The sequence below is a fragment of the Piliocolobus tephrosceles genome, chromosome 1 (genome assembly GCF_002776525.5).
Source record: "Piliocolobus tephrosceles isolate RC106 chromosome 1, ASM277652v3, whole genome shotgun sequence".
NCBI lineage: Eukaryota > Metazoa > Chordata > Mammalia > Primates > Cercopithecidae > Piliocolobus > Piliocolobus tephrosceles.
The window spans coordinates 91,292,062-91,308,525 of record NC_045434.1 but is presented as its reverse complement, the minus strand read 5'-3'; the positions used below and the strand labels follow the sequence as shown (position 1 = coordinate 91,308,525).

Sequence of the window (16,464 nt, the reverse complement as noted above, 5' to 3'; positions counted from 1 at the left end):
ATCTTTTTTTTTTTTTTTTTTTTTTTTTTTTTTTTGAGGCGGAGTCTTGCTCTGTCGCCCGGACTGGAGTGCAGTGGCCGGATCTCAGCTCACTGCAAGCTCCGCCTCCCGGGTTTACGCCATTCTCCTGCCTCAGCCTCCCGAGTAGCTGAGACTACAGGCGCCCGCCACCTCGCCCAGCTAGTTTTTGTATTTTTAGTAGAGACGGGGTTTCACCGTGTTAGCCAGGATGGTCTCGATCTCCTGACCTCGTGATCCGCCCGTCTCGGCCTCCCAAAGTGCTGGGATTACAGGCTTGAGCCACCGCGCCCGGCCCCTCTGTTTTTAAATCTTATCCCACTTGCTGGGCACAGTGGCTCATGCCTGTAATTCCAGTACTTTGGGAGGCCGAGGCAGGTAGATCACTTGAGGCCAGGAGTTCAAGACTAGCCTGGGGAACAGAATGAGATGCCCCGCACCATCTCTACAAAAACTAAATAAATCAGCCAGGCATGGTCGTGTGCACCTGTAGTCCCAGCTACTTGGGAGGCTGAGGCAGGAGGATCACTTGAGCCCAAGAGCAGTAGGCTGCAATAAACCGTGATTGCACCACTGAACTCCAGCCTGGGTGACGAAGCGAGGCCCTGTCTCAAAAATCATCCCTCTCTACCCAAGATAGTTATCAAGAACTGGGGAATCAATTACATCCAGCTGCTAGGAGATCTGGGGGAAGCCCTGTACACAGCCTAGGTTAATGGTTTCAGAGGAGGAGGAGATGGTGAACAAGGAGTGGCATAGCATTCTAAAATTCTAGATATTCTTTTCTATCAAAGGGAGAAGTCTCTGCTGAATCAATGGAGAGGAAAGGCAAGCAAAATCAAACAGCAGCTAGCTAATAAGCAAACTGACAGGAAGCATAACATAGAAAGAACCCTCTACCATTTGCCAGCCTTAGGCTAATCTTGGGTAATTTAGCCACTCAAAACCCCTCAAAACAGAGATAATGCCTCTATCACAAGATTGCTGTCAGGGTTAAACAAAATGACATGTGAAAACACCTAGCATAGAGCATCAGTTAAATTAGAATCTACTCAATCTGCGGCCAGGCATGGTGGCTCATGCCTGTAATCGCAGCGCTTTGGGAGGCCAAGGTGGGGAGGAATCACTTGAAGACAGGATTTCAAAACCAGCCTGGGCAACATAATGAAGATGCTGTCTCTACAAAAAAAATGTTTAACAATTAGCTGGGTGTGGTGGCGTACCTCTAGTCCCAGCTACTTGGGAGGCTGAAGTGGGTGGGTCATTTTGAGCCCAGGAGGTTGCAGATGCAGTGAGCCATGATCACGCCACTGCACTCCAGCCTGAGTGACAGAGCAAGACCCTGTCTCAAACAAAACAAAAACTATTCAATTTGCGGGAAGCTCAGCAATTGCAAAACTAAATTTAGAGGACTAAAATCTCTCCACTCCCAGCTACTACTTCTATTCTAATGGAATGGCCTTAAAGATTCCTGAAAACTGGCCGGGCACGGTGGCTCAAGCCTGTAATCCCAGCACTTTGGGAGGCCGAGACGGGCGGATCACGAGGTCAGGAGATCGAGACCATCCTGGCTAACACGGTGAAACCCCGTCTCTACTAAAAATACAAAAAATCTAGCTGGGCGAGGTGGCGGGCGCCTGTAGTCTCAGCTACTCGGGAGGCTGAGGCAGGAGAATGGTGTAAACCCGGGAGGCGGAGCTTGCAGTGAGCTGAGATCCGGCCACTGCACTCCAGTCCGGGCAACAGAGCAAGACTCCGCCTCTAAAAAAAAAAAAAAAAAAAAAAAAAAAAAAAAAGATTCCTGAAAACTCCTACCATAGGACATGAATAAATGCCTGACCAGGCTAAAAAGCTTTCTCTCCTATCTACTCTCTGTAAATGTCTTCTAGGAGACAAGATGAAAAGGTAGGAGAGAGGGAGGGGCCTGAATGATGTACCCTGTACCAGATCCTACAAAGCTGGCTACACAGACTTAAGGGCTAGTTGAGTCTCAGGCAATGATCTATGGCTGAGAGACCTTGGGTTGAACAGTTTCTCTAGGCCCCTTCCCTAGCTCCCGCAAGTTCTGCTCAGAGGCCTGAGTCAATTCTATGGGTCACTGCCCAGTGAAGGAGAAAAGCGGCCTCTTAGAACAGAGAGGCCCAGCTAAGGTTGTAGAAAGTGAGAGTCCAGAATCTGGATGGCTGGATAACCACAATGAGGAAAAAATGTGAGGCCCAATCCTTTCTGTTCACAGACAAGAAGTATAAATGATACTTTACTCTTCCTGAACTATATAAATTACTTTTCCAAACAGGGATGGGAAAATTAATTACAAAACATTCAGGGTGACAAAGGACCATGTCCCTTCAAAGAGAGCCACAGGAAGCCAGATCCCTACAATCAAGTAATAGCAACCCTTTTCCCCTAGTCTTCAGAGGCTCTTAGTAAAGATCAAATCATAGGTTCAGATGCCAACAATTGCTGGCAGAATGGCTCTGTTCAGAGTGAGCCCTCCATGACAGTACCTTAGAGAGCTGAGTAAATATTTACAATCTCTAGGAGCTCCTGAACTAATTTTTCTAATACTAAGACTACCTGACCATGGTTTCCATGATAGCAGCAGCAGATGAAATGGGGGAGAAAGGGGGGAGGGCCTTTCTCTTTGCCAGTATATACCCAAAGCTGGAGACTCAAGCTTTCCATTTCCTCTAACCTTTCCATTTCCCCTCCCTCAGCCAGGTGGATATAGAGTCTGGTAAAAAGCACACAGTGGCCGGGTACGGTGGCTCACGCCTGTAGTCCCAGCATTTGGTGAGGCTGAGGAGTGCGAATCACAAGGAGACTGAGAGTAGTCTGGCCAACATGGTGAAACCCCATCTCTACTAAAAATACAAAAATCAGCTGGGCGTGGTGGTGCACATCTGCAGTCCCAGCTACGCGGGAGGCTGAGGCAGGAGAATCACTTGAACCCGGGAGGCGGAGGTTGCAGGGAGCTGTTGCGCCACCGCATTCCAGCCTGGGTGATGGAGCAAGATTTCATCTCCCCCCCCCAAAAAAAAAAAAAAAAGCATAAATACTGCTCCCTATGGCAAGTGGCCTTAAAAACTTAATTCCCGGCCAGGCACAGTGACTCACACCTGTAATCTCAGCACTTTGGGAGGCCAAGGCAGGCAGATCATGAGGTCAGGAGATGGAGACCATCCAGGCTAACACAATGAAACCCCGTCTCTACTAAAAATACAAAAACAATAGCCACGAGTGGTGGCAGGCGCCGGTAGTCACAGCTACTTGGGAGGCTGAGGCAGGACAATGGCATGAACCCAGGAGGCGGAGCTTGCAGTGAGCTGAGATTGTGCCATTGCACTCCAGCCTGGGCGATGGGGCAAGAGTCTGCCTAAAGAAAAAAAAAAACACACAACAAAACTAAATTCCCCATCTTCAGAAAAGGAAGATACAATCTAACTCATAAAATCCCCAAGGACGGCTGGGCGCGGTGGCTCACACCTGTAATCCCAGCACTTTGGGAAGCCGAGGTGGGTGGATCATAAGGTCAGGAGTTCGAGAGCAGCCTGGTCAATAGGTGAAACCCCATCTCCACTAAAAATACAAAAATTAACTGGGTGTGGTGGTACACGCCTGCAGTCCCAGCTACTTGGGAGGCTGAGGCAGGAGAATCACTTGGACCCAGGAGGCAAAGGGTGCAGTGAGCCGAGATCACACCAATACACTCCAGCCTGGGAGACAGAGCAAGACTCCGTTTGCAAAAAAAAAAAAAAAGATAAAAGAAAGAAAAAGCATACAGTAAATACTGCTCCCTATGGGAAGTCAGTGGCCTTGAAAGACTAAATTCTGGCCAGGCACAGTGGCTCATGCCTGTAATCCCAGCACTTTAGGAGGCTGAGGTGGGAGGATCACAAGGTCAGGAATTCAAGACCAGCCTGACCAACATGGTGAAAATCCGTCTCTACTAAAAACACAAAAAAATTAGCCGGGCATGGTGGTGCATGCCTATACTCTCAGCTACTCTGGAGGCTGAGACAGGAAAATCACTTGAATCTGGGAAGTGGAGGTTGCAATGAGCCGAGATCATGCCACTGCACTCCAGTCTGGGCAACGGAGTGAGACTCCATCTCAAAAAAATTAAAAAAAATTAAAAAAATAAATTCCTCATCTTCAGAAAAGGAATATACAATCTAACTCATAAAGTCCCCAAAGATGACTGGGCACAGTGGCTCCTGCCTGTAATCCCAGCACTTTGGGAGGCTGAGGCGGGCAGATCACCTGAGGTCAGGAGTTCGAGACCAGCCTGGCCAACATGGTGAAACCCCATCTCTACTAAAAATACGAAAAAACTAGCTGGGTGTGCTGGTGGGCACCCGTAATCCCAGCTACTCGGGAGGCTGGGGCAGAAGAATCGCTTGAACTCAGGAGATGGAGGTTTCAGTGAGCTGAGATCACGCCATTGCACTCCAGCCTGGGCAACAAGAGGGAAACTCTGTCTTAAAAAAAAAAAAAAAAAATTCCCAAGGACTCATGCAGGTAAGGAGTTACTAAACAAGCTGGGTTCAAAGTATTCCACAACCATGAGTCACTTGTATATGAAATTATGATTTAAGGGGACAAAAACAAGAAGTAACTCAAAGTCCATTCCCTGGAGATTCCTCCCATATGGATATGAATTATTCCTTGGGGAAAACCAGGTAGGGACATACCTCTACCAAATGCAACCCTGAGACCTATCCAGGGCTTAAGAGGAAGCTCTGGCCAGGTGTGGTGGCTCATGCCTGTAATACCAGCACTTTGGGAGGCCGAGCACTTTGGGAGGCCGAGGCGGATCACCTGAGGTCAGGAGTTTGAGACCAGCCTGGCCAACATGGTGAAACCCCATCTCTACTAAAAATACAAAAATTAGCCAGGCGTGGTGGTACCTGTAATCCCAGCTACTCTGGAGGCTGAGGCAGGAGAACTGCTTGAACCCGGGAGGTGGAGGTTGCAGTGAGCCAAGATCGTGCCACTGCACTCCAGCCTGGGCGACAGAGGGAGACTCCGTCTTAAAAAAAAAAAAAAAAAAAAAAAAAAAAGGAAAAAAAAAGAGGACGTGAGGCCAGGTGCGCTGACTCATGCCTATAATCCCAACACTTTGGGAGGCCCAGGTGGGCAGATCATGAGGTCAGGAGATTGAGACCACCCTGGCTAACACGGTGAAACCCCGTCTCTACTAAAAATGCAAAAAATTAGCTGGGTGTGGTGGCGGGCCCCTGTAGTCCCAGCAACTCAGGAGGCTGAGGTAGGAGAATGGCGTGAACCCGGGAGGCGGAGCTTGCAGTGAGCCGAGATCATGTCACTGCACTCCAGCCTGGGCGACAGAGCGAGACTCGTCTCAAAAAAAAAAAAGAGGATGCTCTGACTTCTTGGGCCTCCTGCTTTCAGCCTGATTTAAAAGTGATTGGTCCCTCTTTGGCAGAAGAAAAACCAGGAGCTACCAAGGCTCATGATATTAGGAACCACATGTTCTAAACTCCTTCAATCTCTGGCACTATTTTTATCTCATTCCCTCCCCAAATTGGGATGGGAATGGGCAAGAAGACTTCCGCCTTCAAAGGGGAAAAACAGGGCCAAAGAGAAGAAAGGATACACCAAGTGTTCCCTAGGGTAGAAGAGTTAAGAGTTCCTGCCTGGAATGCTCTTGACCAGTGCTTCCTACTCCAAATCTCTAAAGGTCTTTCCTAATCACATCCAATTATAATGACCCCAGTCTCTTCACTACTCTAACCAGTTTTTTTGTTTGTTGTTTTTGTTTTTTTACCTTCCTTGTGGGTGTGTTAACTCAAGCTGTTAGATGATAAGCTTTGAAAGGCAGAACTTGGATGTCCTCCATCCTGTTTTCCTATCAGACCCAGCACACAGTAAGCATACATGGTCAGGAAACTACCTCTGTGTTCCTGGGCAATAGGTAGGTCTGTGATGGAAAATAACCAAGCCAGAACAAGCAGAGGTCAGTTGATCAACACCAAGTTTTCATAACTTCGGTGTGCAGAGATCTGTGGGGAGACCCAAAGGAAGAAGCCAGTAAGTCCTGCCCTTAGAGACCCTCTGGTCTAGTGGGGATAACCGAACCACACACATAGGGAAAAAAATAGTGTGGCAAGTATTGCGAGAAAATTCAAATGCAAAGGACAAATGGCAAAGAAGGGGGAACATGAAACATACTGGAAAACATCCACATTATGGAGATCAGAAAAGAAAGACCCTCCCTCCCCACTTTCCCTGGAAACAGTTGAAAAGTTCACTCTCAGTATAAAGAAAGTCAAAAAATGCATGCTTCCCCTCTTCGATGGTCCCCTCCTGCCGCATCATTTCACTCAGTAGCAAACACGTCACTGCTCAGAAGAACAGGATGCTGTACTATTCAGTGAATTGAATTAAAGCAGAGACACAATGACGCCTCTAAGAATCAGGGTGGGGATTCCAACCCCTGGGTCTTTGCCTTCCACTCAAACTGATGGAGGGATCAAAGGCAGTCCATTATTGACTTTCTATACTTCTACAGCTCCAGTGCTAGTACACAGGGATCGAGAAATGCCTTGACAATGATAGTGGCCATTTCTTAAAAAGTAGATAATACCAATTGCCAGGCAGTCCTAAAGTCATTCTCACTTGTTTTGGGAATACATTGTTTACATTCATAATTATATCTACCTTAGCTGATAACTACAGACAACAGAAAACAAACTCTGATTTACCTGAATGCCCACAGAATTACGAGGGAAAAACATGATGGGAAGGCAGACCGCAAGTAGACATTTGCTGGTGGATCAAGCCACTTCTTCATTCACAAAGTTCATTTTTGCATATATGTTCTACGATCTTGTATCTGACCCATTTTTTCAAATCTAAATTCTGAATTTCACCTGTCTGCCTGCCCACCCTCTAATAGCTGACAAAGTTAGAAGCAGGGAAACGGCCAGTGAAGAGCCAAGGTCTGTTAATGTACTCATCCTATCCCTGGATAACCACCGAGTTGAATATTAGGCCTTACAAACCGTTAAGCAATCAATGTCCCAGTTCTGGACCTCATATTCTTTTTTTTTTTTTTTTTTTTTTTTGAGACAGGGTCTCTTCGCTCTGTCGTCAGGCTGGAGTGCAGTGGCGTGATATTGGCTTACTGCAACTTCTGCCCACGGGTTCAAGCGATTCTCCTGCTTCAGTCTCCCAATAGCTGGGATTGCAGGCATGAGCCACCACGCTCATCTAATTTTTGTATTTCTAGTGGAGACGGGGTTTCACCATGTTGGCCAGGATGGTCTTGATCTCTTGACCTTGTGATCCGCCTGCCTTGTCCTCCCAAAGTGCTGGGATTACAGGCGTGAGCCACCGTGCCTGGCCTAGATCTCATATTCTTAAGTACGTATTCTCGTTTGTAGCAGTGGAAAGGTATACATGATCAACTCTGGGATGGCAGAATGAAGAAGCTGGGTAAGAGGACAGGAGGGGCAACAATCAGGACCCCTGAAGTCCTCATTCAGGTCCATTCCATTGCTTCGCTCCACCTTCTTATTCAGAAGCGATGTGTTCTCTCCTCTGTGTCTGCTATCTGGTTCTGAAGGAGAGTCCCCTAGGTACCATTCACCCCACTACTGTGGCTGATGCCACCAAACTAAACACTACTCACTTTTCTTAAGTCTTCACTCATTCTAAATGCCCAGTTAAATCACTAGCAATTGGTTGTGTCTACATGAAGTCAATGACAGCATCTAACAGGAGGGTCCAAGTTCTACTGCCCGCTCTTATCAGCCCCCCAAACATCTACACACACATACATTACATCTCAACTCAATATATTGACCTAAGTTTGAAACAGGGTTGATAGTAAAAATAGCTGTGGTATGTGGAAAGGAATATCAAAAATAAATTCAGTAAATCTGGATGCTGTATCCCTTCCTTCACCAACACCCCCCACCCATTTTCATACTAGTGGCTGCTGTTACTATGACAACCTGTCCAGGAAGTTGGCCCACACTTCTTCCTTCAGGAGCAGGAAGCTGGAGCAGTGTTTGTGTTGCTTCAGAAAAAAACTTGAAAGCCTCCTCCCCCGCCCCCCCTCGTCCCCCCACCCGGTATCCGCTCCAGTATCCCTCCAAAACCCAATTTCTTAACTCCCTTCCCTCCCCCCACACCTACCTCCTCTAACTCATCCTTGGCATCCAAACTGGTTGAAAGTAGCAGCCTCCCCCCTCCTGGGGCTCCTGCTCCCGCTCCTCCTCCTCCACCTCCCGCTGCTCCCGAAGCAGCTGCTGCTGCTGCTGCTGCCCCTTTTCCCTTCTGCAACTCCATGGCTGCAGCCAGGAGATGGGAAAAGGTCAGGGAGTGGATGGATGGAAAGTCCTAGATATCGGGAACTCTGGATTGCCAGGGACTGGGGGACAGGGGCACAAGTTGGGGAGGGGAGAGCAAGGGCCCCTGTCCTCTCCACTCCTCTCTCCTCTCCAAAAGGCCGCGCCTGCGTTGGGGGCGAAGGCAGAGTCCTCTGGGTCCTGACTTTGGGGTGGCAGTGCTGAGGGAAAGCCGCTGGCTCCGAAGTACAGTGGGGTAAAAGCCTGTGCCCCTATGGGAAGGGTAGGAGAGGGTTCCGCCCCTGAAGAAGTGAACCCTAAGAGCGTCTGACCCTAAGAAAAGGAGGGAAAATCCTAAGTTTCTGCCTCTTTTCCCCGTTGGGGGGGAAAGAGGAGTCCTGCCCCTGAAGTAGGAGGTAGGAAACCTTCCTGGCTGATGCCCCAAGGCTTGGGAAGTGAAGCGCCTTTGGATCCGGCCCCTAGTGGGTGAGGGTGAGGCAATAAGCGCTATGGGAGGACAGGGAGGACCAGCGTCTCCCCACACCACACAGAGGCAGCCATGGTGGAAGGGCGGGGGGTGGGAAGGCGGAGGGCGAGGGCGAGGGCTAGGGAGGGGGAGAAATCCTCTAGGCCCGCGCCGGAAGTGAGCAGTCGCGGCCTCTGGCCTCCGCCAATAGCTGCTTCCGCGGTGGCACTGAGTCTCCAAGGGGTAGGAAGATCTCGGCGGCTGGCCTTTTCCCCGTCTGCCAATTGTGTTGAGGGAGAAGAGAGCCTAGTCTAATGGGCAACTAGCCTGCCCAATCGCTTCCCTCCTTTGCTCTCGGGTGGGGTGGGAGCGTGAGGCGATCAGGAAGGAGAGAGGCTGCGCTTGCGTGCGCTGACGCGCATGCGCGATGTCAGCCTCCGGCCTCTTCTTCTAGAATTTGGGTGGGTGCAGGAACCTGGGCAATGTTCCTGCGTGGCTTGGAGAGACACGAATCCTGCAACGAAGTGGCAGGGTTGGGGAGGCAACGGTACCCCAACCCGTAGGCAGTCACAGAGCAAATGCCGTCGGATGGTATGAAGCCAGCTCCCAGAGCTAGGAGTGCATCACACGGGCAAATGTGTGCACTCGCACAAGTGCAATTATCAGACTTTGCAAAAAAAAGTGCATTGACCCTTACGCCGGGCGCGGTGGCTCACGCCTGTAATCCCAACACTTTGGGAGGCCGAGGCGGGCGGGTCACGAAATCAGGAGATTGAGACTATCCTGGCCAACATGGTGAAACCCCGTCTCTACTAAGAATGCAAAAATTAGCCGGGCGTGGTGGCAGGCGCCTGTAGTCCCAGTTACTTGGGAGGCTGAGGCAGGAGAATCGCTTGAACCCGGGAGGCGGAGGTTGCAGTAAGCCGAGATCGCGCCACTGCACTCCAGACTGGGCGACAAGAGCAGAAACTCGTCTCAAAAAAAAAAAAAAAAAAAAAAAAAAAAAAGCATCGATCCACTTGTTCAAAACAAGTCGTTTGAGTCGTGCCAGCACTACGTCCAGCAAAAATGTTCCAAATGATAGAACCAACTTCATTTTTGTTTTGAGTATCTGGGACTGACCCATGTCACTGAAGTCACTGTACTTTCACCCAGTTCAGAGTGTTGTGATGTGTTGCGAACCTAATGTAGCCTTGATTGTTTTGTAAGTCCATTTGTATTTCTTGGTTTTCCATTTGTGTGTCTCAGTGGCATTTTTTTTTTCAAGAGCACTTTAGGATTATTTTTCGCAGATCCAAAGACAGATCAAATTTCGCTTTTTTTTTTTTTTTCAAAGACGGAGTCTCACTGTTTTCACCCAGGCCGGAGTGCAATGGCGTGATCTAGGCTCACCGCAAACTCCATCTCCCGGGTTCAAGCGATTCGCCTGCCTCGGCCTCCCTAGTAACTGGAATTACAGACACCCACCATCACGCCTGGTTAATTTTTTTTTTTTTTTTTTTTTTTTTTGAGACGGAGTCTCACTGTGTCACCCAAGCTGGAGTGCAGTGGCGCGATCTCGGCTCACTGCAAGCTCCGCCTCCCAGGTTCACGCAGTTCTCCTGCCTCAGCCTCCCGCATAGCTGGGACTACAGGCGCCCACCGCCATGCCCGGCTAATTTTTTTGTGTTTTTTTTGAGGCGGAGTCTCACTCTGTCGCCCAGGCTGGAGTGCAGCGGGGCGATCTCGGCTCACTGCAAGCTCCGCTTCCCGGGTTCACGCCATTCTCCTGCCTCAGCCTCCCGAGTAGCTGGGACTACAGGCGCCCGCCACCGCGCCTGGCTAATTTTTTGTATTTTTAGTAGAGACGAAGTTTCACCGTGTTAGCCAGGATGGTCTGGATCTCTTGACCTCGTGATCCACCCGCCCAGGGATTCCCAAAGTGCTGGGATTACAGGCGTAAGCCACCGCACCTCCGGCCAAATTTCGCTGTTTTTAAAGACTGCTTAAAAAAAAAAAAAATCCACAGGCTTGTCCTAGTGCAGTGGTGTTTACAACTCATTGATCACAACCAGTTACAGATTTCTTTGTTTCTTCTCCAGTCCCACTGCTTCACTTGGGTAGCCTTTAAAAAAAAAAAAATCCACATTCCTGCTTGTTTTACTTCCAGTAAAATAGAGACAAAGGTTGCCTGTGAGCTTTGAGAACATTATGTGACCTAACGGATGTGAGATCACATTTTAAACTGGAATACACTGCACAGATACTAGTTACCACTGCAGGCAATCCTATTTATTTTTACACTTGTAGTGGCTTAACATTTTAACTCTATATGTGAATGTTCCTTTAAGTTGGCTCACTCATTCCTTTCTTTGTAGGTGTAAGACCTTAGGGACGTCATTTTGACTTTCTGTACATTAATTATCTGTAAAATAAGAGGTGGACTTGCTGATCTCTAAATACCTTTCTAGCACTGAAAGTCTGTAGTTCTATTGAGAATACCTTGGATTTCTTCTAGGTGCAAAACACCGCGTAGCTGCTGAAGAATGCAAACTCTTTGGGTGCGATGGCTCACGCCTGTAATCCCAGCACTTTGGGAGGCCAAGGCAGGGGGATCACTTGAGCCCAGGAGTTGGAGACCAGCCTGGGCAACATAGGAAGACCCCCGTCTCTACAAAAAAAACTTTTTAAAAAAAGAATACAAACTCAAGTTATTACTATAACATTACTGTGTGTCATTGGAAATACATATATATGTAATAGGAAATACATAGGTGAAAAAAGAAGAGTAAAGGGTAGAACACTGTACTTCATGCTTTCATTTGTTTGTGTGTTTTTTAAAGTAGGAGCTGGGAGCCTGGTGTGGTGGCTCAAGCCTGTAATCGCGACACTTTGAGAGGCAGAGGCAGGAAGATCACTTGAAGCCAGAGGTTTGAGACTAGACTGGGCAACAAAGTGAGACCTTGTCTCTACAAAAAATAAAAACATTGGCAGGGTGAGGTGTCATGCACCTGTAGTCCCAGCTACTCAGGAGGCTGAGTCAGGAGGATCACTTTAGCTTAGGAGTTCAAAGCTGTAGTGAGCTATGATTGCACCACTGCATATCAGCCTAGGTGACAGAGTGAGGCTCTGTCTCTAATACACACACACACACATATATGTGTATATGTATATGTATGTGTGTATATATATAGAGAGAGAGAGAGAAAGTGAGAGAGCAGCTTAATTCCCCATCTTTAGTAGGTTATACATTTGTCAGGGCATAAGCTATAGTTCTTCTTATATACATATTAATAAAATGACAGTTGAGCCAGGTGCAGTGGCTCATGCCTATAATCCTACCATTTTGGGAGGCCGAGGTAGGTGGATCACTTGAGGTCAGGAGTTCGAGACCAGCCTGACCAACATGGAGAAACTCCGTCTACTAAATATACAAAATTAGCCGGGGGTGGTGGCGCATTCTTGTCATCCCAGCTACTCAGGAAGATGAGCACCAGAATTGCTTGAACTCAGGAGGTGGAGGCTGCAATGAGCCAAGACTGCACCACTGCTCTCCAGCCTGGGCAACAGAGCAAGACCCTATCTCAAAAAAAAAATCACTTAAAATCATAAAGTCAAAATTGACAAGAAAATTTGGTTATTTATGTGTTCTGTAATAATTTAACATAACCATAAATATAACTAATAACATATCAAGATATATCAGAATTTTAGGAATCGCATATAGTTTTGGAACACATTAATAACATTCATAAACATATAACTTGGTTAAACAACATTTTTTTTTTTTTGAGATGGAGTCTTGCTCTGTTGCCCAGGCTGGAGTGCACAGTGGTGTGATCTCAGCTCACTGCACGCTCTGCCTCCTGGGTTCACCTGCCTCAGCCTCCCAAGTAGCTGGGACTACAGGCACCCACTACCACGCCTGGCTAATTTTTTTGTATTTTTAGTAGAGACGGGGTTTCACCGTGTTAGCCAGGATGGTCTCGATCTCCTGACCTCATGATCCACCCACCTCGGCCTCCCAAAGTGCTGGGATTACAGGCGTGAGCCACCATGCCCAGCCTCAACATCGTTTCTTACTCAATAATTTCTTATTTGACATTACCTGATATGTAATTTAACATGTCAGAAAACTTGTTTATTATCTCTCTTTTTGGATGCCACAGGGGCCCTCTATAACATCACAAAGTAAGTTGTTTTGTTTGTTTGGTTTTTGAGACAGAGTCTCACTCTTTCACCCAGGCTGCAGTGTAGTGATATGATCTCAGCTCATTGCAGCCTCCACCTCCTGGGCTCAGTTGATCCTGCCACCTCAGCCTACAGAATAGCTGGGACTACACACATATACCACCACACCTGACTGATTTTTCTATTTTGCAGTAGAAATAGAGTCTTGCTCTGTTGCCCAGTCTGGAATGCAGTGACATGATCTCCACTCACTGCAACCTCCGCCTCTTGGGTTCAAGCAATTCTCATACTTCAGCCTCCTGAGTACCTGGGACCACAGGTGTGGGCCACCACACCCAGCTAATTTTTGTATCTTTTGTGAAGACGGGGTTTTGCCATGTTGTCCAAGCTGGTCTCAAACTCCTGGCCTAAAGTGATCTGTTGACCTTAGCCTCTCAAAGTGCAGGGATTTCAGACGTGACCCACTGTGCCCAGCTGTTCATCGTGCAGTTTCTATGCAGGCTGCTTCACCAATAAATGACACTCAACTTGTTTTAAATGCATGTGATTACAAAAAACTGTTCATACTGTTCATCAAAAAGTGGGTGGGATTTTCTATTGATATTTCAAACATGAAATCAATACAATCTATATTCTGAGTGTCAATTTGAGTTGCACAGGTTAAGATGAGAACCCTTCACATAGTATTGAGGATGTGATGCAATCTGTACCTGAATTGACATTGTGTTTACACAGACTTAGGCTGCCTTTTTGAGAAATATCTTCCATCCCTGAGAGATCAGCTACATCAAGATAGCTCATCAGCTAAATCACGTTGGTCAAAATACCTGCTAACCAAGCAGATTAATAAATTCAGGCTGGGCACGGTGGCTCACACCTGTAATCCCAACACTTTGGGAGGCTGAGGCAGGTGGATTATCATTGGTCGGGAGTTCAAGACCACCCTGACAAACATGGAGAAACACTGTCTCTACTAAAAATACAAAAATTAGGCCGGGCACGGTGGCTCAAGCCTGTAATCCCAGCACTTTGGGAGGCTGAGACGGGCGGATTACCTGAGGTGGGGAGTTTAAGACCAGCCTGACCAACATGGAGAAACCCTGTCTCTACTAAAAATACAAAAATTAGGCCGGGCACGGTGGCTCAAGCCTGTAATCCCAACACTTTGGGAGGCCGAGACGGGTGGATCATGAGGTCAGGAGATCGAGAGCATCCTGGCTAACATGGTGAAACCCTGTCTCTACTAAAAAATACAAAAAAACTAGCCAGGCGAGGTGGCAGGCAACTGTAGTCCCAGTTACTCGGGAGGATGAGGCAGGAGAATGGCGTAAACCCGGGAGGCGGAGCTTGCAGTGAGCCGATATCCGGCCACTGCACTCCAGCCTGGGCGACAGAGTGAGATTCCATCTCAAAAAAAAAAAAAAAAAAAAACAAAAATTAGCTGGATGTGGTAATGGACGCCTGTACTCCTAGCTACTCGGGAGGCTGAGGTGGGAGAATCTCTTGAACCCGGGAAGTGGAGATTGTAGTGAGCTGAAATCATGCCAATGCACTTCACCCTGAGCAAGAGAGTGAGACTTTGTCTCAAAATAATAACAACAACAATAATAATAATCTGTCCAATTGTCAGTTGATTTTCAGTGTGCCTTCAGAGGCAGAAGGGAAAGTATTCCCTTGACCTCTACAGTACTTAGCCAAATTTTCACTAGGTCCAGCAAAACCTGAGAGTTCCAGTCAGTACACATACTCGCCAACACTTAGTACTGTCAGTCTTTTCAATTGTAGCTATTCTAGAAAGTGTTTAGTGATATCTCATAGGTTGCTTTTTGAAATTTTAAAAGTCTGGGCCAGGCATGGTGGCTCATGCCTGTAATCCCAGCAATTTGAGAGACCAAGGAGGGCACATCACCTGAGGCCAGGAGTTCCAGACGAGCCTGGCCAAATTTTTGTTTGTTTGAGAGTTGGGGTGGCCAGGCGCAGTGGCTTACGCCTATAATCCCAACACTTCAGGAGGCCGAAGTGGGCAGATCACAAGGTCAGGAGTTTGAGACCAGCCTGGCCAACATGGTGAAACCCTGTCTCTACTAAAAGCACAAAAATTAGGCCGGGCGTGGTGGCGGGTGCTTGTAATCCCAGATACCAGGAGGCTGAGGCAGGAGAATCGCTTGAACCCAGGAGGTGGAGGTTGCAGTGAGCTGAGATCACACCACTGCACTCCAGCCTGGGCAACAGAGAGAGACTCCGTCTCAAAAGAAAAAAAAAGGCTGGGCGCGGTGGCTCAAGCCTGTAATCCCAGCACTTTGGGAGGCCGAGACGGGCGGATCACGAGGTCAGGAGATCGAGACCATCCTGGCTAACACGGTGAAACCTCGTCTCTACCAAAAAAATACAAAAATCTAGCTGGGCGAGGTGGCGGGCGCCTGTAGTCGCAGCTACTCCGGAGGCTGGGGCAGGAGAATGGCATGAATCCCGGAGGCGGAGTTTGCAGTGAGCTGAGATCCGGCCACTGCACTCCAAAAAGCAACCCGGCGATAGAGCGAGACTCCGTCTCAAAAAAAAAAAAAAAACAAGAGGGGTTGGGTTGGCCGGGCATGGTGGCTCACGCCTGTAATTCCAGCACTTTGGGAGGCCAAGGCGGGCAGATCACCTGAGGTCAACAGTTTGAGACCAGCCTGGTCAGCATGGTGAAACCCCATCTCTATTAAAAATTCAAAAATTAACCAGGGGTAGTGGTGCTTGCCTGTAATCCCAGCTACTTGGGAGGCTGAGGCAGGAGAATCGCTTGAACCTGGGAGGTGCAGGTTGCGGTGCACCGAGATTGCACCATTGCACTCCATCCTGGGCAACAAGAGCGAAAATCCATCTCAAAAAAATAAAATAATAAAATAAATAAATACGTACATACAGAAGTACATAAATTCAAAGCAGGAACCCTCTCATCGTCTTTGCTATCCACTAAGAGCCTCATACTTCAGAGCACCTTCTTGCAAGCTGCCGAATCAGTGAATGAACCTCATTTAATAAAGGTTTTTCAAGGCAAGCCAATAAGGCATAAAGCCATCTTCTCAAATCCAAAGTAAAGTCTCTTTCTCCAAACCAATTACTCAGATATTTCAAGATAGTAGCTACTGTTGTCTGATTCATTCTGCTAGCAATACTAACCAAGGGAAGAAAACCAACTTGTACATAATCAATTCCAGGACTTTCACGTGTAGCTGTCAGTGACCACACCAGCACATAAACTTTCATCCAGACAAAATTTCTACCAGCCTTCTTCATCTTTAGATTTTGGCCTAGTCACATTACTATCCAACTGTCGTGATTTCCAGTGACTTCTATGTTTGTGCACATTCTGTCTTACGTTGAAAACAGTGCCACATGATGTTGCCACTGAAGTGTTGGGGAATAACCTTCAGGGGCAGGTTGGCATCCTAAAAGAGAAACATTCACACCTTGCTTTCAACTTCTTTTTTTTTTTTTTTTTTGAGATGGAGT

General features: G+C 47.7%; 1 protein-coding gene and 1 pseudogene across 1 annotated transcript in view; both read right to left on the bottom strand.

Moving 5' to 3' along the window:
• INTS3 (integrator complex subunit 3) overlaps positions 1–8,920 on the bottom strand; it is a 47,899-nt gene extending 38,979 nt beyond the window's left edge. Inside the window, exon 1 of the mRNA XM_023213805.2 lies at positions 8,182–8,920. Coding sequence (XP_023069573.1) covers positions 8,182–8,334 — 153 coding nt within the window. The 5' untranslated portion in view covers positions 8,335–8,920. The remainder of the gene's footprint in view (positions 1–8,181) is intronic.
• A 4,836-nt stretch (positions 8,921–13,756) lies between these two features.
• The window catches only part of LOC111543938, a 3,593-nt pseudogene continuing 885 nt past the window's right edge, over positions 13,757–16,464 (bottom strand).